Source organism: Crocodylus porosus, unplaced genomic scaffold (genome assembly GCF_001723895.1).
Source record: "Crocodylus porosus isolate Cpor-Errol unplaced genomic scaffold, CroPor_comp1, whole genome shotgun sequence".
Lineage (NCBI taxonomy): Eukaryota > Metazoa > Chordata > Crocodylia > Crocodylidae > Crocodylus > Crocodylus porosus.
Genome location: NW_017728906.1, coordinates 97,553,619 through 97,577,763, shown reverse-complemented (window position 1 = coordinate 97,577,763; position 24,145 = coordinate 97,553,619). Strand labels below are relative to the sequence as shown.

General features: G+C 42.7%; 2 protein-coding genes across 3 annotated transcripts; one reads left to right on the top strand and one right to left on the bottom strand.

The window, feature by feature from the left end:
• Window positions 1–3,581: 3,581 nt before the first annotated feature.
• LIG4 (DNA ligase 4) lies at window positions 3,582–9,054 on the bottom strand. Of its 2 annotated transcripts, none has more exons than XM_019529672.1 (2): window positions 8,917–9,054; window positions 3,582–7,324 (listed from the first exon to the last, which is right to left on the bottom strand). In XM_019529672.1, exons 1-2 carry the CDS (start codon window positions 8,975–8,977, stop codon window positions 4,560–4,562), a joined length of 2,826 nt encoding a protein of 941 aa, XP_019385217.1. In that variant the 5' UTR covers window positions 8,978–9,054; the 3' UTR covers window positions 3,582–4,559. The 2 variants fall into 2 exon arrangements, with proteins under 2 accessions (XP_019385217.1, XP_019385218.1); XM_019529673.1 differs by lacking the exon at window positions 8,917–9,054 and adding an exon at window positions 8,655–8,785.
• A 47-nt stretch (window positions 9,055–9,101) lies between these two features.
• On the top strand, window positions 9,102–21,568 carry ABHD13 (abhydrolase domain containing 13). The gene is made up of 2 exons (XM_019529674.1): window positions 9,102–9,182; window positions 15,841–21,568. Exon 2 carries the CDS (start codon window positions 15,876–15,878, stop codon window positions 16,887–16,889), a length of 1,014 nt encoding a protein of 337 aa, XP_019385219.1. The 5' UTR covers window positions 9,102–9,182; window positions 15,841–15,875; the 3' UTR covers window positions 16,890–21,568.
• The last annotated feature ends 2,577 nt before the right edge of the window (window positions 21,569–24,145 follow it).

Sequence of the window (24,145 nt, the reverse complement as noted above, 5' to 3'; positions counted from 1 at the left end):
CCCCCCCCAACCCCTTACTTACCAGCACTGCAGCCCTGCTGTTGGCACATTGCCTGCCCTGCATGGGTAGGGAGCACCAGGGCGAAGGCCACCCTGGGAGCCAAAGCGTCTCTGTGGAGGATCCAAGACCCAGTTGCCCCAGAGCACAGTCCAGTACTGTGCCTTTCCCCGTTTTTCTTTGCTTCATTTTTTTTTTGACCCCTGGATGTCCAGGGGTCTAATTTTGCCCCTGAGCTGCAAACTTGCAGCGGGGTGAACCTTTTCCCATTCCTGCACATGCCTCTTTCAGCGTCTCAAAGGGGTTTGAGATGCTGCAAGAGACACATGCAGGCTCGTCTGGATGCGCCCCATGAGGTCATCCCGTCCAAACCCCTGCTCAAAGCAGGGACATTGCTATCCTAAGTATCCCATACAAGTGCCCGACTAATCTATGTCTAATAAACAACTTTGTCACACAATTACAAGGCATTGCACAAAACCACCAGGAGCTCCCTAACATACCACTGGTTAAGAAAGAGAAAAAGGACAGTGTCCTGTTACTGAAAGGGTTGTTAAAATACCCTTAAGAGATCCAAATACATAGATTGTACTAAAGTAGAGGAATGTTGGCACCATTTGCAGAATTTTAAACAGAATCTCAGTCAAAATAAGGTAATCTACAAGACAGGATAGAGGAGGGAAAAAAGAAATAGCAGGTCATACCCCTAGATTGGAAAAGGCTGGAGGGGAGGATGGGTTGCTTTTTTTTTTTTTCCCCCCTTTCCTTAAATCTACCACACTTATAGAAGACTACCAGATACTTTATTAAAATATTGGAAAAGAAGACTGTTAAAAAAAGATATGATGGACATGATCAACCTCAGTGTGGCAGTGGTAATAAATTATTCATTCTAAATTCCTTCTTCCTTACCTGTTCATATAGTTGACACAAAAAATAAATTACATCATTTTAGTTATATGTAAGTTAAACTATTTTTCAGTGTAAGAGAGCCTTTACAACATTTCAACAAAAAACTTTAACTCCTACTATGTGTTTCCCTTCTTACATCCTTCCTTTAGGACCCCTTCTACTTCTACCAACATGAAAGAAAAGCACCTTTTTGTAAAATATTTTTGTTTGCTTAGCAGGATAGGATTATGCACACAGACTAGTCACAACCTAAATAGAATTCTAAACGAGTAAGAATTTGGTCCAATTTTTACCAGATCTTCCTATGTCTTCTTTTTTTAAATGTAGTTAATTAGTAATTACCAATGTACATGAATTGGGAGTACTTTCATTAAATTAATATTAAAGGAAGAAATACACACAGGCATATGCATCTTATGAAGTTACCAGTAATGACTCCATGGTTGACAACAGACTTTGGTATTTTCATCCTCAAGCCCATAAAATTTGAAATATGTTATACTTAGAGCAATAGAAAAGCCCAATTAAAAATAAATAAATAAATAAAATAATCAATAGATAACGTGAAAAGCAAGGAACCCCGTATATTTCTTTACACATTTTGATTTTAAGAGTACACTTTCTTGTGGGGGAAAGAAATTCATATGCCCCAACGGTTTTACTATTTAACACTGGTGCCCATGGTGCACCGCGTCTGTGTGGCAAACAAGTGCACAGCTTCTGTGTGACAAACAAGTCCCAGGGGCTCAGTAAAGGGAGGCTCCAAAACAGAGGCAAGAGGGGCTTGAGCCTTTGGCCTCATGGAGCAGAGCAGAAGAGATGCTGCTACAAGAGAAGTATCAGGTGTCATTGTCAAGAGCCAAGTTAACCTTTCCCTGGCCCTACAGCCACTGCCAAATTCAGGGCTTTGGTAACACATCTCTCACAAGATCATCCTGCCCTTGCTCCACTCCATGCAGTCAGAGGCTCAAGTCCCTCCCCACCACCCCAACTGCCTCCATTTTGGTGCCCTAGAGCCCAAACTCTAATCATATACACCTCTGGGGGCAGGGAACATAGAAAAGTAGGGCTGGAAAGGACCTCACAAAGTCATCTAGTTCAGCCTCTACTCAAGGTAGGGTCATCCCCGACTTAAACCATATCAAGTAGTAGGCAGGGTAGGTAGATTTGCACCCAAATCAGAGATGCATTGCATAAGCTTTCATAAGCAGGGGCTTACTTCAGTGTCTAACGTGCTCTTGAAAATTTCTAGGGATGGAGGTTCCACAACTTCCCTAGGTATCCTGTTCCAATGCTTTACCACCTTTATTGTCAGAAAGTTCCTCCTAATCTCCAACCTAACTTTCCTCTGCTGCAGTTTGAAGACATTGATCTCAGTCCTGTCCCCTACAACCGTGGCTTATCATATCCCCTCCTCAGTCTTCTCTTCTCCAAACTAAATAACCCTAGTTCTTTCTACCTTTCCCCATAAACTGATGTTCTGCTAGCATGCATTTTCTGCCATTTAAATAAATCTACTTGTTCAGTATCTGCTACCTTTAAACATACCACATGAATCACTATACTTCTGTTAAAGGACTTATCGCACGTACCGGACTCAAAGATGACTTCAAATTTAAGACAACCCACCCAATAATTAGATTCTATGCATGGGAAATGTATGTTATTTTTCATATATCCAATCTAATTAGTGGAAGATCATCTTAAATTCGTCCCACCCCCCCTCCCCATCATCCTGCGCTGCTGTGGGATGGAAATCAGCAGGTGAAGGGCCACACCCTACCCCGTGTCCCGCCATGGCCTTGCCTGTCCCCCCGCCCTATGCTTGTCCCCATCCTTTGCCTCCCATGCCTGCATGCCCCTCCTACTCCTTGCTCCCACACCTACTCCATCTGCTCACTTCTGCAGCCTGCCCCCATCCCTGCTTACCTTCTGCTGTAGCTCTGCTCCTCCAGGATACTCAGTAGTAGTAACAGCAGCAGTAGCAGCAGCTCCTAGCTAAGCCAGATCAGGACCAGAGGGACCAGAGCCAGAAAAAGGAGCAACTGGGTGAGGTGAAGCAAGGAGTGTAGGGGCACGGTAGGTTTCAGAGAGTAGTAAATGGTGGGAGAAGCAAGGGTTGGGAAAACAGGCTGCAAATCCCACCCCCACAGCCACAAACTGCCTCCCCAATCCTCTACCTAGCATGAACCATCCTAGCCTGGGACAGGTAGTGGCTCAGTTCCAGCTTCAAATGAACTATGCTGGAGCTGAGCTGCTAACTGAGCCGATATTTGAATCAAAGATAAGGCTTTTATCACTCCCAAACTAAGGGGAAAAAACCCCCTCATCTTGGATTTGAGCAAATATGGCATATGATACCTAAATTAATCTGGACATCTATATTTATTTCCAAGAAAGCAAATTAAAGGATAATTCGCAAAGTTAGCTTTTCATATCCATATTAGTTAAAAAGGTTAGAAAAGGTAAGTGAGAAAGGAATGGCCTTTCCATTTATTCACTTATATTACTCCAAATTATTTACAGAAAACCCATACTCAAATGGTAATTAGGGATGGATCATTTACATTTTAAACAGCAGTGGACAACACATTATTTCTTTACTGATGCAAATTCAGACACTAGAAATTCATATCCACTTAACTAACAGGAAAAATATACAAGACAATGCTAAAAGATAAATGTTTTTATTTCACTTATTCGGTACAAAAATTTATTTGGCTACAAAATGCTATTCATTATTAAAATAATGGACACATTATTTAAAATACAGCCTCAATATGCAACTTAAATATTTTAAATTTTTTATCCACTACAATTTGGGGTTCAGTTCTTAAAGTCTTTTTTTTTTTTTGCATTAGTGGTAAGGAATGAGTTAGGATCCTGTATAAATAATATAAATAATTGTAAGCACAATAGAAGGAAGGATTCTGAATTAGCCAGCATGTAGCTTTCAGAGTTTATGCAAAAAATATTTTCTTCACAAAAATGTGGATGACCATATGATAATTATGCAATGATTCAGTAGTGGCAGTTTCAATTAAAATGTTGCAGTATCTAGATTTTAAATAACTGGAAAATATTAAAACATGTTACTGACATTTCTTATTTACAGAGAGAGTACAAGTTCTGATTTTTTTAAAAATATGATTGGCCATTCTACCATTTAGAAAAGTCAACCATAGCTCAGAAAATTACTGAACAGTACTGCATGCTACTTTTCTTCCCAGTGTAATGTACTTTGAAGCTTTTTTCTGCATCACTAGAACTGATAGCTCTCCTCCAATTCCAGTAAGTATATGAAGGTTATTCTTTAATTTTTGAACTTACACAGCCATGCTTAGACCAAAAACTTAGCATGCTCAGCAAGTTTAAAAAATGCCATTCTGTATATACTATCCATAATCCTTGACCTGAAGCTATGCAGTCTCTTCACCACCCAAGGATAGTGCCAACAAAGTTAGACATTGCTACGCTGCTTCTTGTTGGGGGCACTAGTGTGTGCAGAGCAGCACTGTTTTGGAGGACACCCCTGTAAGGCACACTGGGTTTGCAATCTAGACCTGGCTCTAGAAATACAGAGAAGGATGTCACAATCTTTTATGTCCAGCAAGTTGTGAGAATGCTTCTACTTCTAGCTAAAGCATCTCTAAATTAAGTACTGATTTTCACTCTGCAGCTTTCCTTCCCTTATGGAATCTGTTACCCACAGTTCAGATAGAATTTTAAATTTTTTTTCAAATGTTCTTCTAAGCATTTTTATCTCTTTCACACGGGTACGATCTTCTCCCATAACTACATGGGACACTCCTTCCTTTAGCTGTGAGACAACTTTTGCTCCATAAAAACGGAAGTCCAAAGCTCTAATTGTTAGCCTTGTTCCACAGATCTTGGTTTTGGGATCATTAACAACAGCATAAAGGTCCAGGTATACGGTGTTTCGCCTAAACATACTGAGTGGATGACTGTCCCATGAGTACCGTTCTTCCAATTCACCAATTACTTCCAGAGGCATCTTTGCATCAATACTATTATTAACTCTTGAGAACACTTCCTTTAGTTGAGCCACATCTATATCTACCGAGTAGCTGTCACCGTAACAGTCAAATTCACGTGCAAAATGTTGTTTTGTATCTGGAGTCATGTGAATCATAAAAGCAGGCTGCCATGGTACAAACATTTTGGTTTGAAAACACTGTAAAAGCCACTCTGCTCTCACAACATCATGCTTATTGGAAGAGATAACGTTCTTCACTCTTACATTCTCAATTCCTGCAATGATGCAATAAGTGTCCGGTCCAGGATTCTGTACTACATTGCCACCGCATTCTGCAATTTTGCTTTCAAGGTCGGATTTTGAATGGTTTTCTGTTCCAGTCAGAACGCAAAACTCAACATCTTCAAAAACATTTGACACCTTGCTTACGTTAGAAAGATCAGGGGCTTTAAACTGCTCAGCAATACCAATTATTTTCTTAATCTTTGGCACAGTTTTCCGTTTCTTTTCTTGTGGTTCATTATTAGCTACATCAAGGTGCTTTGATGCTAGCTTTCCTGATGCTTTGCCTCTGAGCTCTTCTAACATACTCAAAGTCATGCATTCATGCCACTCCTTGTCCTCTCTTATTTTCTCAATTCGAGGAAATCGTAAAGTGCAGTCGGTTTTGTACATATCACTGGTAACAATCTCTGCTGCTTTAATCTGAACTATGACCGAGTTACAAGGTTCAATGTAGACTTCAGGTTTCTCAGTCCCACATAAAATGTTACAAGGGGGCTCTCTTTTACAGTAAGGCTTCCAGTGCTTAGCCAGTTTCAGACCAAGATCATAAAGTTCCTTCATAGTATAGCCAGAACCAACACGACAAATAGAGTGAAAAACAGATGGCTTTCCACCAGAAGGGGGAGTCTCTGCAACAGCACACAGAAAATGAGACATCATGCCACCACGCAACCCTTTTCCCCAGTAGCCACCAACAATTAAAAGATCTAATTCATCTATCAAGCCAGTGACATACTCTGGTTTGATTTTCAGCCAGCCCTCTCCACGTTTGTCCGGCTTGTAGAGGGACATAGGATCTTTTACCATGATTCCTTCTTCCCTGTTGTCTATTGCTTCATTCAGCGCATCGACCACTTCTTTCCTGGTACTACCGTGTGTTTTGTGCACAATATGCATTCTGCCTGTGACTGGGGTAAATAGCTCATTCATGATCTCATACCTTTTGCTTAGTATCTCATGACCCAATTTCTGGTCATTAACCATTAACACATCAAACACACAGAAGCACGTTTGCAGATCAGATTCCTCCACCATTCTTTTTATGTCAAATTTGTTTCCCTTCTGCATGAAAGTTTGTGTGTTGGGATTGTAAGCCATCATTTCACCATCAAGAATGCAGTTTTGTATGTTACTTTTAAAAACGTTATGAATAAATGGAGTTAATGAACCTTCTAGGGGAGACGGCCCAAACTGCTGGGTATAATCATATCCATTTCTGGAAAAATACTTGTATACGTCTCCATCTTTGTGCATCTGCATACGCTCACCATCTAGCTTAGTTTCTATGAAGAAATGCTGGTTGTTCATTTGCTTCTCAATTTGCTGGATATTAGCAATAGCAGCAAGCATTGGTTTAAAGGCAGAAAACAATGCAATGGAAACGTCAGTGAGAGATACAGAAGGGTCATGCAGCTGTCTGCAAACTTTCTCCAGATCGGTCGTGACGTTGTGTAATTCGGCAGCATCAGGATGAAAAATGGAAAATATGGTTTGCTGACTCACACCAAGTTTTAGATCCTTTATAATCATCCGGATCAACCACTTTTGTTCAAGAGCTGAGCTCTGAGTTATTAATTGAAGGAGACTTTTCTTTACCAGGTCCTTTCTTTTAGTAGCATTATTACTGGCAATCGAATCTAGAAGTTCATTCACTTGTTTAATAGTCAATTTGCCTTGCTCTGGGCACCTGGGTTTCAATACAAAGTAGGCAATCATTGCAAAGTCCCCAGCATCTCCACGTGAACCAGCTGGTGTTCTATAATTTAAAAGCTTTAGGGCATCTTTTCCTTCTTTGGGTAAATTAAGTAGTTCAATATACAGCTTAGCAAGCATGGTTTCTTTTATTCCATAAGCCATTCTTTCTCTTTCCAGTTGTGGAAGAATAAGTCGCATTGCCGGATAAAAAGAGTCCGTGACATTCTTCTCCTTTTTATGGAGGGCACCATGAAACTTCCTCCATGAATCTAAAAAATCCTTGAAATACTTGGTTTTCTCTGGGCGGGATTTGCATTTCTGCATCCGTTCTAAAGTTGAGCAGAGATCTGCAAAAGGTACTTGGGATGCTACAGTTTGCTTAGACGATGACTGTGCAGCAGGTGTGGATGACATCATAATTTCTATTTTTTCCCTCACTGTAAAAGAAAAAAAAAAATTTAAAATATTTTAAAATGGAAGAAAATGGGCTATTAAGTTATCATACTTCTAAACCCTTAGATGGGCTTTCCAGAAGCTTTCTTTGTTTAAAGCAGTGGTTCTTAATCTTTTCAGACCTGAAGCATCCCTTGCAAAAATGCTATTCTCCATTTTCATGGGGTTTTTTTGCAAATGTTACTTAGTGCTGACGTTGGGTGGTACCTTGTGGCACCACAACACAAGGCTCTCGAGGCACCCTAAGGTGACATGGCGCCCTTGTTAAGAATCACTGGCTTAAAGCTATCCAAATATTTCTCTCTACTAAACCACCATTACTTATGTGATGCTAATCCCACCACCACATCAGGCCCTTAACACAAGTCTCAACACACATACCCAGTGCCCAAAGCAAACAGGATCTGTTAAACAACAGTGGGGGGGAAGGGGGTAGAAGAAGGCATAACTGTCACTATGTGGTGGCCACTGGCTCAACTGACTCTTTGAAGGGCCAGTAGGCACCGGCCAGAGCACTCCTCTAGATGCCCGAAGTACTCGCTATGAACCTCTGCCCTGCCCTCTGGACCCAGCCTTTGCACCAGTCGCCCCATGAAACCCCTTGCAAAATGCACATAGAGAAGGGGCCAGTGGTTGCTGGGCCTTGTGCGAAAAACAGTCCCAGCTTTGCCTGACCCACAGCACTCAGAGGCAGTGCCGGCTCCCACCTACCACTGCTTTCCTGGCGGCAGCAGCACACTACAGCAGCAGGGCTCACCCTTGGGTTCCCTGCATGGAGCCCTAGGGCCCAGCAACCCCCTCCCCCCTGGCTCACACCACCCCCACCAGTCACCACCTGCTACGACTTGCCTCTGGAGGGCTTGGCACTGCCCCCATCAGCTGCCACATGCTGGGACTGGTCCATGGGGGACCTGGCACGGCCACCCACCTGCTGGGATTGGTCCCTGGGGGGGCCTGGCACCGCCCCTGCCAGCTGCCGTGTGCTGGGATTGGTTCCTGGGGGGCTAGCATCGCCCCTGCCAGCCCCCATCTGCTGGGACTGGAGGAAGCCAACACCACCCCTTGCTAAGATTGGCTCCCGTGAACTGGGCCTCACCCCCCCGCCACCTTTCGTGACTGGCTATTAGGGGCTGGCACCGTCCCTCCCTCCGCCCGCCAGGACTAGCTTCTGGGGGCCACTTGTGTCCTACACTATGACGAGAGGCAGCTTCCCCTCCCCTACGGATGTTCCACAATGGGGGTGGGGGGGAGAAGAACAATAAGACAACACCCAACCTCCTCCACACCCCAATGGGAGTGCCCGATCTGACTCACCGCCCGCGCCAAATGTACCGTCTTGTCCCGTCCCCACTCCCCCCGGAATCTGTCTCTCCGGACCCACCCACTCCGAGGATACTAAGGGGAACAACTTCCGGCGCCACCGGAACTACCCACTCCCCCCCCCCCCGCTCATGGTGGTACAGCCCAACTGGAACGCTACCGCCCCCTGCATCGCGCGGAGTCCTACCCTCCCCCACCAATGACGCTAGAGGGTGGTTTCAACCCGGGGTTCGCTGAACAAGCCCCGCGTTCCTACCTGCCTCCCCCCCGCGTCCTGAGCAAGTGGTTCGGGCCGTTTCTGTGGGCTGTGGCCTCATCTCCTGTCCCCGGAAGCGGAAGCGGGGGCACAGCTGCGGTCCCGGAAGCGGCGGGGCCCCGGGGAGCGGTGCTCGGCGCTCGGCTTGGCTTGGCCTGGCCTTAGCGGTAGCTACGCTGTCGGGGGAGGATGAGGCGCAGGGGCTCCGGCGAGCCGGAGTGCAGCCGTGGGGGCGGCCCGGCCGCGCAGTGCGCCTGAGGCAGCGGGTGAGTGCGGCGGGGCCAAGCACCCCCAAAAAGGGTCGGGGTGGTGGGGAGCAGTGATTTGGGCTGGGCGGCACGGCCGGTTTGGTGACCTTCTCTTGTGGAGAGGAGGCTGCCCTGGCCTTGGCTTCTCCGCGCAGTTGTTTCCACTGCCCTTGGGCTGCAAAATGCTAGTTGATCCTGTCTGCCCGTGGGCCTGTTCGTTCCGCACCCAGTGCCAGGGGCACTGGAGGGAGCAGGTGGGTGGGGTCTCCTTTGAGACCAGCCCAGGATGCCCGCAGGCCTAGCACCTTCAGCCTGGCAGATGGGACCAGGAGGGAGTGGGCCTCATGTGGTGCCCTGGCCCTGCACTGTCACCACCCTGTGATCCTGACCTTGGCCTACTGGTCCTGCTCCCAGACACCGCTTCTCACGCGCTTGCACCCAATCCTATCTGCCTGGCCGGGTGTACCCTGCCCACAGGGTGCCTGGTGGTCTTCCACCTGCCTGCTCTGTCTGGCACTCTTGGCAGTGGGTGTGGGATAGATGGGCCAGGGTATCTAAGCTGTGGGGCCAGGTACAAGAGCAGCAGTGGAGATGCTGGCAGTGGCAGCCAGAAACGTGAGGGTAGAGCAAGCCACCACCATGGGGATTTAATAATGGCCTTCAACTACCCGAAGTGGGGTTCAAAAGAGGATGGAGGTAGGCTATTCTCAGTGATGGCAGATGACAGGACAAGGAGCAATAGTCTCAAGTTGGAGCAAGGGAAGTTTAAGTTGGATATTGGGACAAACTTTCTCACTAGTAGGATGATGAAGCACTGAAACAGGTTACTTAGAGAGGTTGTAGACTCTCCATTTTTGGAGATTTTTAAGGCCCAGCTTGACAAAGGCCCTGGCTGGGATGATCTAGTTGGGGATGGTCCTGCTTTGAGTTGGGGGTTGGACTAGATGTGACCTCCTGAGGTCACTTCCAACCCTAGCTTTCTATGATTCTGTGTTAAGATTCTCTCTGCCCTATTTAAAATTTAAAAATGGGGGTTGGGGGGTGTTCTCCTTAGCATTGTCAGGCAGGTGCTCACACATGGTTGAGGGGCAGGTCTGAGTGAAGAGACAGTATTGTTAGCCCAAAGGTTAGTGGAGCGGGAGAGAACTTCTGGAGATCCTTCTTTAGACAGTCACCCTTCAGCACCTCTAAACTGCACTTCCAGTGTTTGTTCAGGTTGTTTGAAGTGAGTGGAGTATTAAACTTGTTTTGAAAAAGCAAACAAATAGTGGCATGGCTCCAGCCTGATTTTTCTCCTTTTGTCTATCCTAATCAAAGATTTTCTTGGCTGGCTGCTGCAGCCCTCGTGGGAATAAGGCAGTCACTGCTTTTCTGATTGTCCCCTCATCCACAGCTCCTACCTGCAGCCCCGCTTCCCATGAAAGCTGTGCTGCCCTCTGGGGTGGGTGAGGCAGACTCTTGCGTGAAGAGCAGTGCGGGGCATGTTTGGAGCCGCAGAGCATGCCACTGCCTCAGCACCGGTGGGCCCTGTGCTCCTGAGCTCCCACATCTGCCAGGGAGAACCTGCTTTTGCAAAGGTTTCTGGCAGAGTGGAATACCCCTCACGCAACACCTTACCCTACGTGTGAGCAGCCCACCATCTCCATGGCAGCCCCAGTGCTCAAGCCTCTGATGTGCATGCGAAATTGTCATTGCAGCAGCAGCAGAAGCCTGTAACAGTTCCTTTCTTGCTGAGCATCGCACCCTGTGACCACTCCTTGGCACACCCTCCCATTGATTGCCAGGACCATAGTCTGCCACAGGCTTGGGCCAGCAGCGGGGCGTGAAGACCAGATTGTGCTCACTGTGGTTGCTCTGGGCACACAGCCATAATTATTGACTATAGCAACCAAAAAAGACTGATGGTAGATAACATCATTTCTCCCTTTTTTCAATGCTGATATACCCCTAGGAAGTGCCATTCTTATATGCACCTCTGTATTTATTAAAGCTTTTTTCTTGGGTCAGTACATTTGTGTGTATGTGTGTGTATACACACGCTCCAATCTCTTTTTCACGTATGACACTGACCTTTCTGTATAAATATGGGCAGAAACCTCAAATAAAAATAAGCAAACAAACAGATAATAAAGATAATTTTTAAACATTCTTTTGAGTAGAAAAATTTAGTTGACAGTATGTCTCACACAGGACTTAATTGCAGTGTTAATGAAGAATTATTTATGTTGTACTGGACATGCTTAAATGAAAAGTTAATAGCTCATTTTTTTTGTGTTGTGGAGCATATTATTTCAGATCACCTAAGGGTGCACTATGCCTTTTTTGGGGGCGTATTTTCTGTTCTACTTCTCTAAAATATCTCAGTTTTTCCCATCCTTTGTGAGAAGAAATAGGATTTTGAAAATTTGCTGGAACAGTTTAACTGAGTTTCATAAACAGAGCAAGGAAAAGTGAACGAGTTTTTTGCTTTTACCAGTAACAGTGAGAATTAAGGAAATTATTAGAGGTGAACTAATACATTGATCCCATATTGGATTGGGACTGATATAAAGAAAATTGATTGTATTGGAAATCAGCCTGATGTGACCAATAATCTGGCCAATAAATGCCTGGGCATGTGCGAAGCTGCTGTGTAGCACGTAGGCAGCAAGGAGCACATCCTGGCATCTTGGAGAGCTGTGTGCAGCTGGTAAGTCTGTGGTAGAAGAGGAAGGGGGAGGGAAGGAACATGGAGAGGCAGATCAAGGCCCCTGAGGGAGGGAGGGCTGGGGTAGGACTGGGGCAAGCAGTGCCCAGTCGGGGTAGGGTGGGTATGGGACGGAGCCGTAGCTCGTGCAGGGAGGGGGTGGCTCCCACCATTGTGCTTGTCCAGGAGCCGTTCATCTGGCCTTGCCCGCTTGTCCGGTGGCTCCCACCATTGCTTCTGCCACTCGTCTAGGAGGTCATGGGAGAGTGGGGGATCGTGTGACCCCAGATCTGCCCAGGGTGCAGCAGGATGAAGCTGGGGCTCTTTCTGGCCTGCCCCATCCAGTTGCCCATTCATCCGGGAGGGCATGGTGTGGGCCGTGTGCTGGACCAGCGGCTTCTGGCTATTGGTGCACACCTAGAAATTATTCCATAGTATTTTGTTGGGGAGGGGGTTGTTGTTAGTTCTGCTGTATTTACCAAAATCCAAAATTATGCTGAATTTTTAAACTCAATTAATTGCGCTTAATTAGGTTCTTACCTCCTGCTACCTGTCACCACCCTACTACCACTTGCCTTCATGCTGCCTGTGCATTGCAACACCTGTCCCCATCCCACCTGCATTTACCCTTCAGCAGCAATCCAGCTCCTTTCCAATCCAGGGCACAGAGCTCATGGTTGCTTCAGCCCCAGCCTAACCACACAGTAGCTGCTGCAATGATTGCAGCTGTAGTGGCAGCAGCTCCATCTGGGCCCAGGAAAGACTGTGGGATACAGGTGGTGGGTTGGAGAAGGTGTAGGGCAGAGTTGGTGATAGAAGGGAGACATGGTGAGGGATAGACGGGAGTTGGGGTCAGAGGTGGCAGATATTGCCCTGGTAACTTGTACTCGAATCAAAGACTAGGGGTTTCCCCCCTCGTATTAAAGGGGGGGACAGACCTTATCTTGAATTCAAATAAATATTTTATAAGTTATTAAATTATAAGTATTTTTGGGCCATGGGCTGATCCACATGTAGGGTTGTTGCTTCTATAACTGTTGGAAGTGTTATATGACCCGTATCTTTGTATTGAGTTTAGGATATGGAGTCAGAATGTTGGTTGTGGAAGTGGTTGTAATGAGTCTATGTTACCTTTATTGGTTGGATTGTTGTTGTAGCCATGATGGTCCAGGAAATACGATAGAAACAAGGTTTTTTGGAGTGATATTTGTAAATGGACCAAATACATAGATGGGAAAGATGTTGGACAAGTTCTCAGCCACAGAAGTTTGTCTAACATCTCTTCCAACTATACAATTTTGTCCAGCAAAAAAATCAACCCCCTGCGCCCCCCAAAAGTAGAGTCTGTCTCTAGGGCAGCCAGGTTCTCTTCCAGTTTTGTGGAATAGTCAGAAATAGTCTCATAGTAACTCAAAAGTGTATCATAGCTCTGAACAGGGTTGGAATAGCAACAGGGGGGATCCTGAATCGCAGGTGCTGGCAACAGGGGGTATCCTGAATCACAGAAATGCACTGACCATCCTTTCTTTTCGTCTTCACTCTTGGTGGTATAGGTGTGATACGGTGCTGTGCCAACTTGATACTCCCCTCAGGGCCAGAATAATCCAAAAACATGAAGTTAATTTGGTGTTTTGACTGTTTTGCAGGTGCTTTTTTTTTGTTTTTCTTTTGCATGTCTGATCTCTTAAGCACTACTTCTTATTGGTAGTCTAGAAGAAACTATTGATGTGTTGAGAGGGGCTGGCTTCAGTGGCCATGTGTATTATGGAGATTAAGAAGCTTTGGGCCTTCATTGCTTTTTCTTTAAGCAGTAGATTTTTGTTTTGGGCTGTGTTGATAGTTCTTTTAATTTTTGGTATGCTTGTTTCTCACAGTGTTAGACATGTTTTTGTATGCTTTTCAATTCTTATGCTACTTTCAGATATTAACCTAAAAAAAAAAAAAAAGCAAAGTTTAGATTTTATTCCTAGCTGACTTTAATTGCCATGGTGGAAACTGTTATCTAAATATAGTTTTAATTATTTAATATTTATATACTTACACTCACATTTGTTTATTCAAGTACAAGCACCTGTGGTTAAGACTTCCCATTTTCTGCTTCTGTGTGTTAACCATGGCTTACAAATGATGACTAGTTGTATTTATAATAAGGAGCTATAATGCTTTGATAATAGGTTTTACAAATTGTGGCTGTCCTTCCAATGCAGTTGGTATTTAATTCTTAGTAGCATAGTTATTTGTAGGTTCATCTATTCCTTTATCCTTTTTTGGTAGAAAATAGATTTTACCTGTTTGTGATGTTGCATTTGTTAGATATGCTCATAGTAAAGCTCTGTGTGATGGACAGTGATACAGTACTTATCCCCGAAGAAAATGTTAGTCATATCTTTGACTATTGAATAGCCAGTGCTGAAAGTCGCACATGTGTCTGTGTGTGCATGCATGCATGTTCTCCAAGCTTAGGTTATATACCACCAGACTTAATCAGACATGGTTTCCTATGATAGCTGGGGACTGGCCCTGATGATTTCAGACGCTTTTTCTTGTCTTGTGTTCCTTTATCTCTAAAACTAATTGTGTTATGTATAATTTAATTATTTAAATACAGATGCTTGGAATTTAAATAGGGATGTTCATGTTGCAGGTTCTGCGTAGAAATAACCCGAGCTGGCCTTAAGTTGGCTGCCTAGCTTGAGACAGCAAGTTGGCCCTGATAGCACCAAATAAGGGATTTTTGCTTGAGTATCTACTCTTACGCTCAGGCAGGTTTTTCAATCTCTGCTCAGTTCTGTGCTACACTTCAGTCACAGCAGCGAGTGTAGCAATGACTTTCAGTGCATATAGTGAACTTCACTCAGATCTGGCTTATGGACTAAAATTAGGGGTATGAATGATGGGAACTGTTATTGATGACACTTTCTTTGAGTGTACTTTTGTTAGGAGGGCATGAATCTCTTGCTGGTCCAAACTTTGCTTGAAACTGTTGATCAGAGTGTGGTATAGCCAATTGACTGTTTTTTATCATTGGCCTGGTACAACAATATAACTATCCTTTGTAGCAAAAGCTGATGACAGGCGCATGTAAATATGTTTACTAATTGATGGCCAGTAACAGATAGGAAGGAATGTGGCTAGGGCATTTATAGCAGAAATCTTGAACTGAATATGATCAGTTTAGCATAATGTAAACCTCGGTATTATACCAGATAGTGTGACGAAATGCCTGAGTCTTGTCACAGTAGTCTTCCTTTCATCTGGTCCTGTTATTTCAGTTAAACACCCCTCTCCCCCGTCCCCAGCATAATGCAGCTGCAAAGTTAGTGTTGAGAAGAAAGTTATTCTGAGCCTTCATATAGTAAGATTATCAAGTTAAAATGTTTGTCATGGGTAGAATACAAATCTTTGTCTCTGGATCTTGCAGCTAGCTATAAGGAAGCATTTGGGCAAATACTGTAATATGCAATATGGAGTGGAGGCTAAGGTGACTAGCAGTCCTAATGCTTAAGGGGAGGCAGTTTGGGACAGTAGTAGTTAATAGCATTAATGTAAACAAAACATCCCACATGTGGCTGTGCATGGCCAGCAATGTACAGACATTCAGTTTCAACCACGACTGTACAGCTAGTCAGTCTTCTTCACCCAGGGTAAAAAGGGCCACTCAAGGGGAAAAATAACCTGGGAACAACCAGGGCTAACCCAAGAGAGTTTCTCCTTGGAGAGTGAATGTCAGTACATGCCAAAAGCCTCTCTTGTTTTGTTCTTGCACTTAATATTACTACCAGTATTTTTCCTGTAAGGTACTGCAATTTTTTATGTAAATAAATTGGAAACCAACAGTAATTCTTTGACCTTTTTTTCCCCTCATCCCAAATGTATGTACCTTATCTTTATGTAGTGACTTGCTATTAATTTGTTGGAATCTGAATGCTTGGTATGTTTATCTGCTTATAAATTTATCCTTGTAACGCGTTGGGTTTTTTCCCCCCACAGGATACGTATGGACTGAAAGATCACTGACTATTACAATGGAAAAGTCATGGATGCTTTGGACCTTTATTGAAAGGTGGCTGCTAGCTTTGGCTTCGTGGTCTTGGGGTCTCTGCCGTATTTCTCTCTTACCTTTGATAGTAACTTTTCATTTGTATGGCGGCATTACATTACTTATGTTAATATTTGTATCAATAGCAGGTATACTATATAAATTCCAGGATGTACTACTTTACTTCCCTGAACAGCCCTCTTCTTCACGTCTTTATGTTCCTATGCCTACTGGTATACCACATGAAAACATCTTCATCAAAACCAAAGATGGAGTTCTTCTCAATCTTATTCTGCTGAGATATACTGGAGACAATGCAGCATATTCTCCTACTATCATTTATTTTCATGGAAATGCAGGCAACATTGGTCACAGGTTACCAAATGCTTTGCTGATGCTGGTAAACCTGAAAGTAAACTTACTGCTGGTTGATTATAGAGGTTATGGGAAAAGTGAAGGAGAAGCAAGTGAAGAAGGTCTCTACTTAGATTCTGAGGCTGTACTAGACTATGTGATGACTAGATCTGATCTTGATAAAACAAAAATCTTTCTCTTTGGCCGTTCCTTAGGGGGAGCAGTGGCTGTTCATTTAGCTTCTGAAAATTCCCATAGAATTTCTGCCATAATGGTGGAGAACACATTCCTTAGCATCCCACACATGGCCAGCACTTTGTTTTCTTTCTTTCCAATGAGGTATCTTCCTTTGTGGTGCTACAAAAATAAATTCCTGTCATACAGAAAAATCTCTCAGTGCAGAATGCCTTCTCTTTTCATCTCTGGGCTGTCTGATCAGTTAATTCCTCCAGTTATGATGAAGCAGCTTTATGAATTATCCCCGGCTCGGACTAAGAGATTGGCAATTTTTCCAGATGGAACTCATAATGACACTTGGCAGTGCCAGGGTTATTTCACTGCACTTGAACAGTTCATCAAAGAAGTTATAAAGAGTCATTCCCCTGAAGAAATGGCAAAAACATCATCTAACGTAACAATAATATAATCGATATTCTTTTTCTGATTAAATTGCACTGTACCTTGATTTGTGAAAAGTGGTAAAAGAATGTCCATTTTTAAATGTATATTATGTCTGTACTTGCCTAATGAGCAGAATTAAACTTGGAAAGGTCTAATACTTTATTATGACGTTCCAGGTAGTTTTTATATTTTGCAACATTGTAACTGAGTGAACATTTCTACATGTCTTTCCCATGCCTTTTTATATGTTTGTTCATATCTTCCATTTGTTCAGTATATACAATGGAAGCTATTAAAATTTTGTTACTACATTAGTACAAATGACATTAGGTTGAGATAACAGGAGGCTCTTCAGTATTCTCTGGTGTGTGTATTGGCTAATTGGGCAATCATGGTTAGCAAAATATGTTCTGTAACATTTCTAAGATTTACCTTAAGTATACCATGCATGGTAGTGTTTTATTCCTTGCGCTGTTATTGAAGATGGAGACTTTTAATGTGCTAAGTCATGTAAATAGCATTCAGATAGAGAAATAATTCAGGATCATATATGCATAAGTGTAATCTATTTTTATGATGAGATGTATATTACAAATCAGAGGTCAAGAAGAAAAGCTACTTTTCCTATATTCATTTCAGTATTTCTATTTTAGTAGCATCTATAAAGTTATACCAATTACACAGAGGCAGATAGTTTTTGTTCAGAATAGTTTGCATTCAGAAAAAGAAAATGGCAAAAAGGGATAAAATGTAAAATCCAGGTATAACTTGCTAAACTGACTGTTCCCACTACTTCTTAACCATTGTTAGTTGGATGTGCTTCTGACTGACATTATATAAAGCATCAGATCATTTCATATGGGTGCCTAAAGTGGAAGGGAAAACACTGGGGAGAGCGATGCTAACTATGGAAGAAGTAGAAATATGCTTTTGGTTGACTTTTTTTTAAAATTAAGTAAACTTCAAAAATTACATCTGTGCCCTTCACCTCCATCTCTAAAATAAGCTATATAAAGTACATTTTTAGTTTTATTTTACCATTATTACCCATACCATAGCAACAGTGTAAATAAACATTGAACAAACCCTCACCTGTTAAAGTCTAGGAAACAGACAGCTTTTATTTTTAACACTTGAGTCGCTTGTTTTCCTAAATTATCTAAATGCCATCGGACAGTGTGCATGCAGATTGTATCCTCAACATAAATGTGAATTGCTTTAGTTATATTAAGAGTCAGCGTTAATAGTGACCACTTTTATTGTCGACATTATTTAATCATGAAGTGAGAGAGCCTGATTATGACCACAGAGTGAGGATCCTTACAAAACATGCATCGAAGGTGTCTCTCCAGTTTGGTTAACGTTTACTAGTGCATATGTATAAATCCCTTACTTAATTTGTCAGCTGCAGCAAGTAATTAAATCTATTTGCTTAGGCAAAAATAATGTAATGGAAGAAAAATACGTATGGAAAAAGGATTTTTTTTTCACGCTAAAATACAATGGCTCATAAGGGTGAATTCTCTAAATTTAGCTTTTTTGTTATTACAGGTAAGCCCTCATTCAGAAAAGCACTTAATCACAAGTTTAATTTTGTCCTTATTTAAGCCTGTGCTTAAATTCTGTTGATGTCAATAAATAAAGCTGCTTTCCTGAAAAGGCGCTCTATGACTAGAAGTACAAGTACCACACATGATTGGATACATAATTAACAGAGGGAAAAATACTGACTGTAGTAGTAAAATATCTCTGTAATACAGAGTAGTGGTAGTGTTGAAGTGATGATCTAAGAAATGTACATCATGCAGGGATAACACCCAGAAAGATCCTTGCCCTTCTATTCGAGAGTAACTTTCAGAAGCATTCCTTCCTGGGTTTTAAACAAAGGTGTGTGGTGTCTTATACTGTTGCCATCTACCTGGTAAGTATTTATTTTTTTCTGTAGTGATGCAGCCAAGAGCCCTTACAATTACTTGAGTAAACATGAAAATATTTATACATTTTCTTTTGCTTCAGTTTGATTTGGCTCTATTTTCTGACTTCCTTGTGATATCCTGTTCTTTCCGTATTGTGTGGCATGCCTTTTTTCTCTTTCTCCTGTATTATGTAGAAATAGCAACTATTGCACACAAAAAAGGTTTTGATACATCATAATCATTTTACTGGTGTATTCTGATGGTTACAATGCATGGTTCTTACACCTTGTTGCTGCTCTTCCCCTGAACCATCTAGATTTGAACCGAAGTAAAGCCCAAGAGAAAATAAAATGAATATATTGTAGCCACTTAAGTGGAACAAGCATTGCTATCTTGCTTTTTAGCCGGGGAATGGACTATGCAGTTTATTATTCATGAAAAGGTATAAACTCAGCTCAGTAAATAGTTGCTTCAAGAGCTGTTGTGATTTTCAGTTAAATGATTATGCTCAGCATAAATTGGGTTTCCAAGGCAGAAGCTGAATTCTAATGTGAGGCAGTTGGCTTTTGTTTTCTTCCCCCTTGGTATAAACTGACACTGCAAAGGGCTCTTTATGCCTTCATTGTATGAGTAGTACCTAGATGGGCCCTTCATTGTCAAGGCAGTTTTTGTGCATAGGAGTTTATGGTTGGGAGGAAGAAAACCAAGGTTTATGACCATTTAGACCTGTTCAAGCCATACACTTTCTCTCTACAATCCTTAGTCCCCAAGCCCTACCTTCTCACCTTAGTATCTGTAGGTTGTCACGTAGTAAAACTGAAAGCCTGCATGTCATGGATATAGGATATGTTCTTATCCCTAAATATGTATAGGGTTATTACACTGAGGAGCAAGATACTTACCAGCACCACACACTAATTTTCCCTCCTTTCTTGTGTCTTGGAGGTGGCATTAGTGGTTGCATTGAACAGCATGGATGAGAAATTAAATTTTAGTAAGAGTGCAACCACAGATTTTGAAGTTTCTGGGAAGAGAGATGGGGAGCACATAAACTAATGTTATTAATGTCTCTGTAATGTTGCAATGCTGTAAACTGTATTTCTATTAGTAGCACAGTGCAGAATTGGTCTCTTTTTTTTGTTGTTGCCAGGAATCCTTTCCAGCTGGAACATCAGTCGGTGACAAGTGAAGAGTATTGTCTGCACATACACACTTTCAAACTTTATAGTAACAAGTTATTTACTAGTGACTTTACAGTTTAAGAAGCCGCTGTTATGGATAGTTGTTTAGATGACTGAATAATATGTTAAAACTGCCAAGAGTCAGATGAATGGTTAGCTATGTTAACTGAAAAATGCAATAGGAATTAGAAAACTTAATCTGTGCCAGCTTTCATTTGTATAAAAAAGTGGGACCCAACCTTTTTGGCTGGCATGTCTCTAGGTAAGCTCTACACTCCTCCCAAGTGCCATGCCACTCCCCTTCCCCCACCTAGCCTGTTGTGCTGCTTTGTTTCCTGCCCTATCTGTCCCTGTGTTTGTTTCTCCCTCTATGATATGCCACATGCCACACACACAAGCTGCCTCATGCCATTTATGGCACTTGTGCCGCAGGGTGGCCACCATCAGATAGAATACACCATCTTGGGAAAAATATGAGCGTATGTGTTTAACTATGAAAAGTATGAATTATTCTTATGTTTGAGAAGTGAGGACTATGATTACAGGATTTACACAGTCACCTTTGGGTTTAAAAGTAGGAACGGTGTCAGTCTTATAAAAAGTTTGATAGATTTCTAATGAATTGGACAAAGTAGTATAACTGCTAATAGAGTCTTTGTGAGAGGTTACCCAGTGCACAAGCACTTTTTCCTTTTTGCTCTAATCTGTGGAAACACTTGGGACTGTCTACTGATCTATGTTTACATTTTCCCAGCCCCAAATTTTGAAACTGTGAAACGCAAAGATAAGCTGGAATTTTAAATAAGGAAAAAACGACTAATATAGCTGCCCTTATGTCCGTTCTCAGGTAAAATTTATGAGTAATATAGCACAAATGTATTTGACACTTGATATTTGTGGACAATCTCCCAGTTGTAAGGGTAGATATATATTGAGTGGAATAAATTAATCTGTATCGTATGAAATAATGTGCATGTCAGCGTCTCCTGGCTAATCAGCGATGTCAACCTTGGGTGCTCTGTGGTGACAAACCAGGCTGAATTTTTGAACCCCTCAAATCCCAAGACGTGGCATTTGAAATTAGCAGAGATGTACCTATATCTCCATTCATATTTCACTTCATCACTTTTTTTTTTTAATGTGCAACTTTTGTAAGAGGCACTTTTGCCAAAAATAATACCAGTGCCTCCTGCACATTGCAGGCTCAAACAAGGATTAGTATGTCCTGTTGACAGCAAGTTTATAATATTGTCCAGTCTATATAGTTTACAATAGAACCATGCGGAAGTGTAAAGTATATGCAAGAATCATATTCAGTATTTAAATAAAACTGATATTTCAAATTCAGAATTAGTCTCAGAATGTTCAAGTGATGCTTTTTCTTCTGTTTTTTTTTCTTTATTCAGTTCAAAAAGGAGTTTCTTTTAAAGAACTTTTAATTCTATATTTTGTAAACTAAGCATTAATGTTGCAGTATATGTGCTAACCATGGCAGTTTTTACAAACACTTTCATTCTATTCTGGTTTTTACAATACAGTTGATTTTACAAGACACATTTTCTATTTTTATGTACTGACATATGCAATAAATTGATATATTAAAAATGCTACTAATGTCTTGTTCCTATTTGTTTGACCTGTCTTCAGTATGAATGTAGTCTTCTGATTGTGTGGTAACTGCTGTGTGGTTAACAAGCAGAGCATTGGAAATGATTCACAGAGTAAGTCAATGTACCTAGAATAGAGGCTGCCCATGTTAGATGCCAGATTCTTGAAAAGTTTCTGTTACTTCAGAGGAAGATAGTAAATCAATTACTAAATTATTGACGTTGGTTCCTGAACCTCATAACTTGTGGTATAGAATCTAGACTTGGCCATCCATTGCACCTTATTACATTTGCAAAAAGATTCAGTGCAGGCATCTTCAACCCCCAGCACACATGCCAGACCATGGGATGAGGCCAGTTTGCTCAGCATGCCATAGCCAGCCCACTCTGGGCAGCTGCTGCCAGCCATAGAGCTCAGGCTGCTCACAGTTGGACAACTGGGAGGCCCCAAGCCCTGCTGCAAGCAGACTGGGCTCCATGGCTGACAGCAGCTGTCCAGAGCCCTGGCCAGCTGTGGCAGGAAAATGGGAGGTTGCAAACAGCTGCACCAGGCTCCAGGGCTCTTGGCTGGGTTCTGGGGCAGTGCAGCTGCACACAAACATCATGGCAAACAGTAGGGAAGGGCTGGTGTTACACTGCTCCAGGCGCCTCCCTCACCATCAACCCAGAGCCACGCATGCACCCACCATCAGCTTGGAGCTGGTGCTGGGGCTCTGGAGCCTGATGCATCTGTTTGCAGCCTCCCAGCTGTCTGCCAGAGTCAGCCTGGGCTCTAGGCAGCTGCAGCAGGCAGCCTGCAAATAGCCGCCCAGGCTCCACGCTTGTGGGAACTGGGCTTGTGATCTAAGTCGCAGGGCAGAGAAGGGGCCGAGGCAGCACAACCCTGGTCCCCTCCCTCATGGTCCACCCAGAGGCACATGTGCAGCTGCTGCCAGCAATGAGGATCAGGCTGTGACCCCCTCCCCCCAGTCTGCCCCAGCATGCCAAATCAAGGCATGGGGCATGTTTGGTGTTCCTGCCAAAATGGAACCTCTGATATAGGCCTTCTCCATCTTACCCAGAGTACTGAGACCTGTTGGAATACTTTGCTACTTGAACTGGATTGAAAATGAGGTGAAAATACAAAGCCAATGTAAAAATCTCTTAAGTTACCTTTGGAGTAAGCATCCTCAGACCAGTCAAAAATGTGCTAGTCATATACCTGGTCTTATCTAGGCTTTTCTTGTTCTTAATGTGTTCTCAGAACTATGATATTGTAGAGCAGAAAGTGGTAGTTAGCCATGTTAGTTTGAAGCCAGGGAGAAAGCAAGGTAAAGAGGAACTGTAGGCATATCTGTTCCAGTTCACCTATACGCTTTTGTGAACAAGAGCTCTAATCTTTTGTGTTTAAATCACTATTTTATAGCCTGCTCTGCATATATCCTTTCATAGTATCTTGCCCACAAAAGCTTATGCATTTCTTATTCAGTTAGTCTTTACTTAGCAGTTTACCTCTCAGTCTTCTTTGTATCAGGCTAGCCTCAAGGTACATCTGCACCTGGCTGGCTATACTACCATTGGTAAGCCACTAAGTTCAGAAAAAGTGATTAACAGTTAATTTTGTTCATTGTAAGTATTTAGTGATAGAGATTTTTGCTTTTTTCTCTACGCTTAATAAACTTGATGTTTTTCTCCTGGTTCACAAAACTGGTCATAATATTACTTTCACCCATGTCTCTTCATACCTAGAGAATGCATCTAAATGTATGTACTATTAGCACAGAGCAATAAACCCCGGTGCATATTGCACAGGAGTTTATTGCTCCTGGGCACCGTGTTTTCACGTGCATCTGGGACCACAGCATGTTAAGCCAGGTCAGAGCAGCCCTGGCTGGCAGGGGGCCCTAGGGATCAGGCTGCCAGCCCAAAGGCTGCTCCAACCTGGCTCAGCGTGCTGCAGAGGGGTTGGCTGAGGCACGAGGGTGCTCCAGTGCAGGGCTAGCTGGCAGGCGGCCCCTCACTGAAGCATACTCATGCCCCAGCCAACCCCATCAGTGTGTTCACATGTATTGCTGTGTACTAAAGAATGCTGCAGCAGGACAATACTTGTATTTACAAGTACTAACCCTTGGCAGAGTTCATTAGTTTTCTGCTGCCTAATAGGACCTCATATGTAAAGGTTGAGATGTTCAGGCAGCTCCACAGTAAATGTCTCATGTCTTTGTGCTCACAGAGAACAGAAACTTGAAACCTGCTATTGGAGCTTCCAAAACTCTCACCCATTTAGTTCTAAGGTAAACAACTGTAAAAGTAAAATGAAAGGATAAATGCAAAGAAGAGCTGTCACTTACAAAACATTGTACCTGAATGCCCAATACTGCTGTGAATGTTCCTCATGCACACAGGTAATGTAAATGGCTACTGCCCTGAAGAACTAGGTCTCATTTTTAAAAGGTAGTTAAATAAATTAATTACTAGACAATTGATTTTAAAAAGTACAGAATAAAAGGCACTTGGATTGCTTGACATAAGAAACCTGGATAGAATGAAACTATACATCATAGCTCATAAAAGCCGTTTACCATAATACTTGAAATA

Excerpts from the sequence above, each read along its gene's own strand:
- LIG4 (XM_019529672.1), bottom strand. The coding sequence starts at position 8,977 with ATGAGGCCACAGCCCACAGAAACGGCCCGAACCACTTGCTCAGGACGC. Across the intron at positions 7,325-8,916 it reads AGGACGCGGGGGGGAGGCAG|TGAGGGAAAAAATAGAAATT; the intron begins GTAGGAACGCGG and ends TTTCTTTTACAG.
- ABHD13 (XM_019529674.1), top strand. The coding sequence starts at position 15,876 with ATGGAAAAGTCATGGATGCTTTGGACCTTTATTGAAAGGTGGCTGCTA.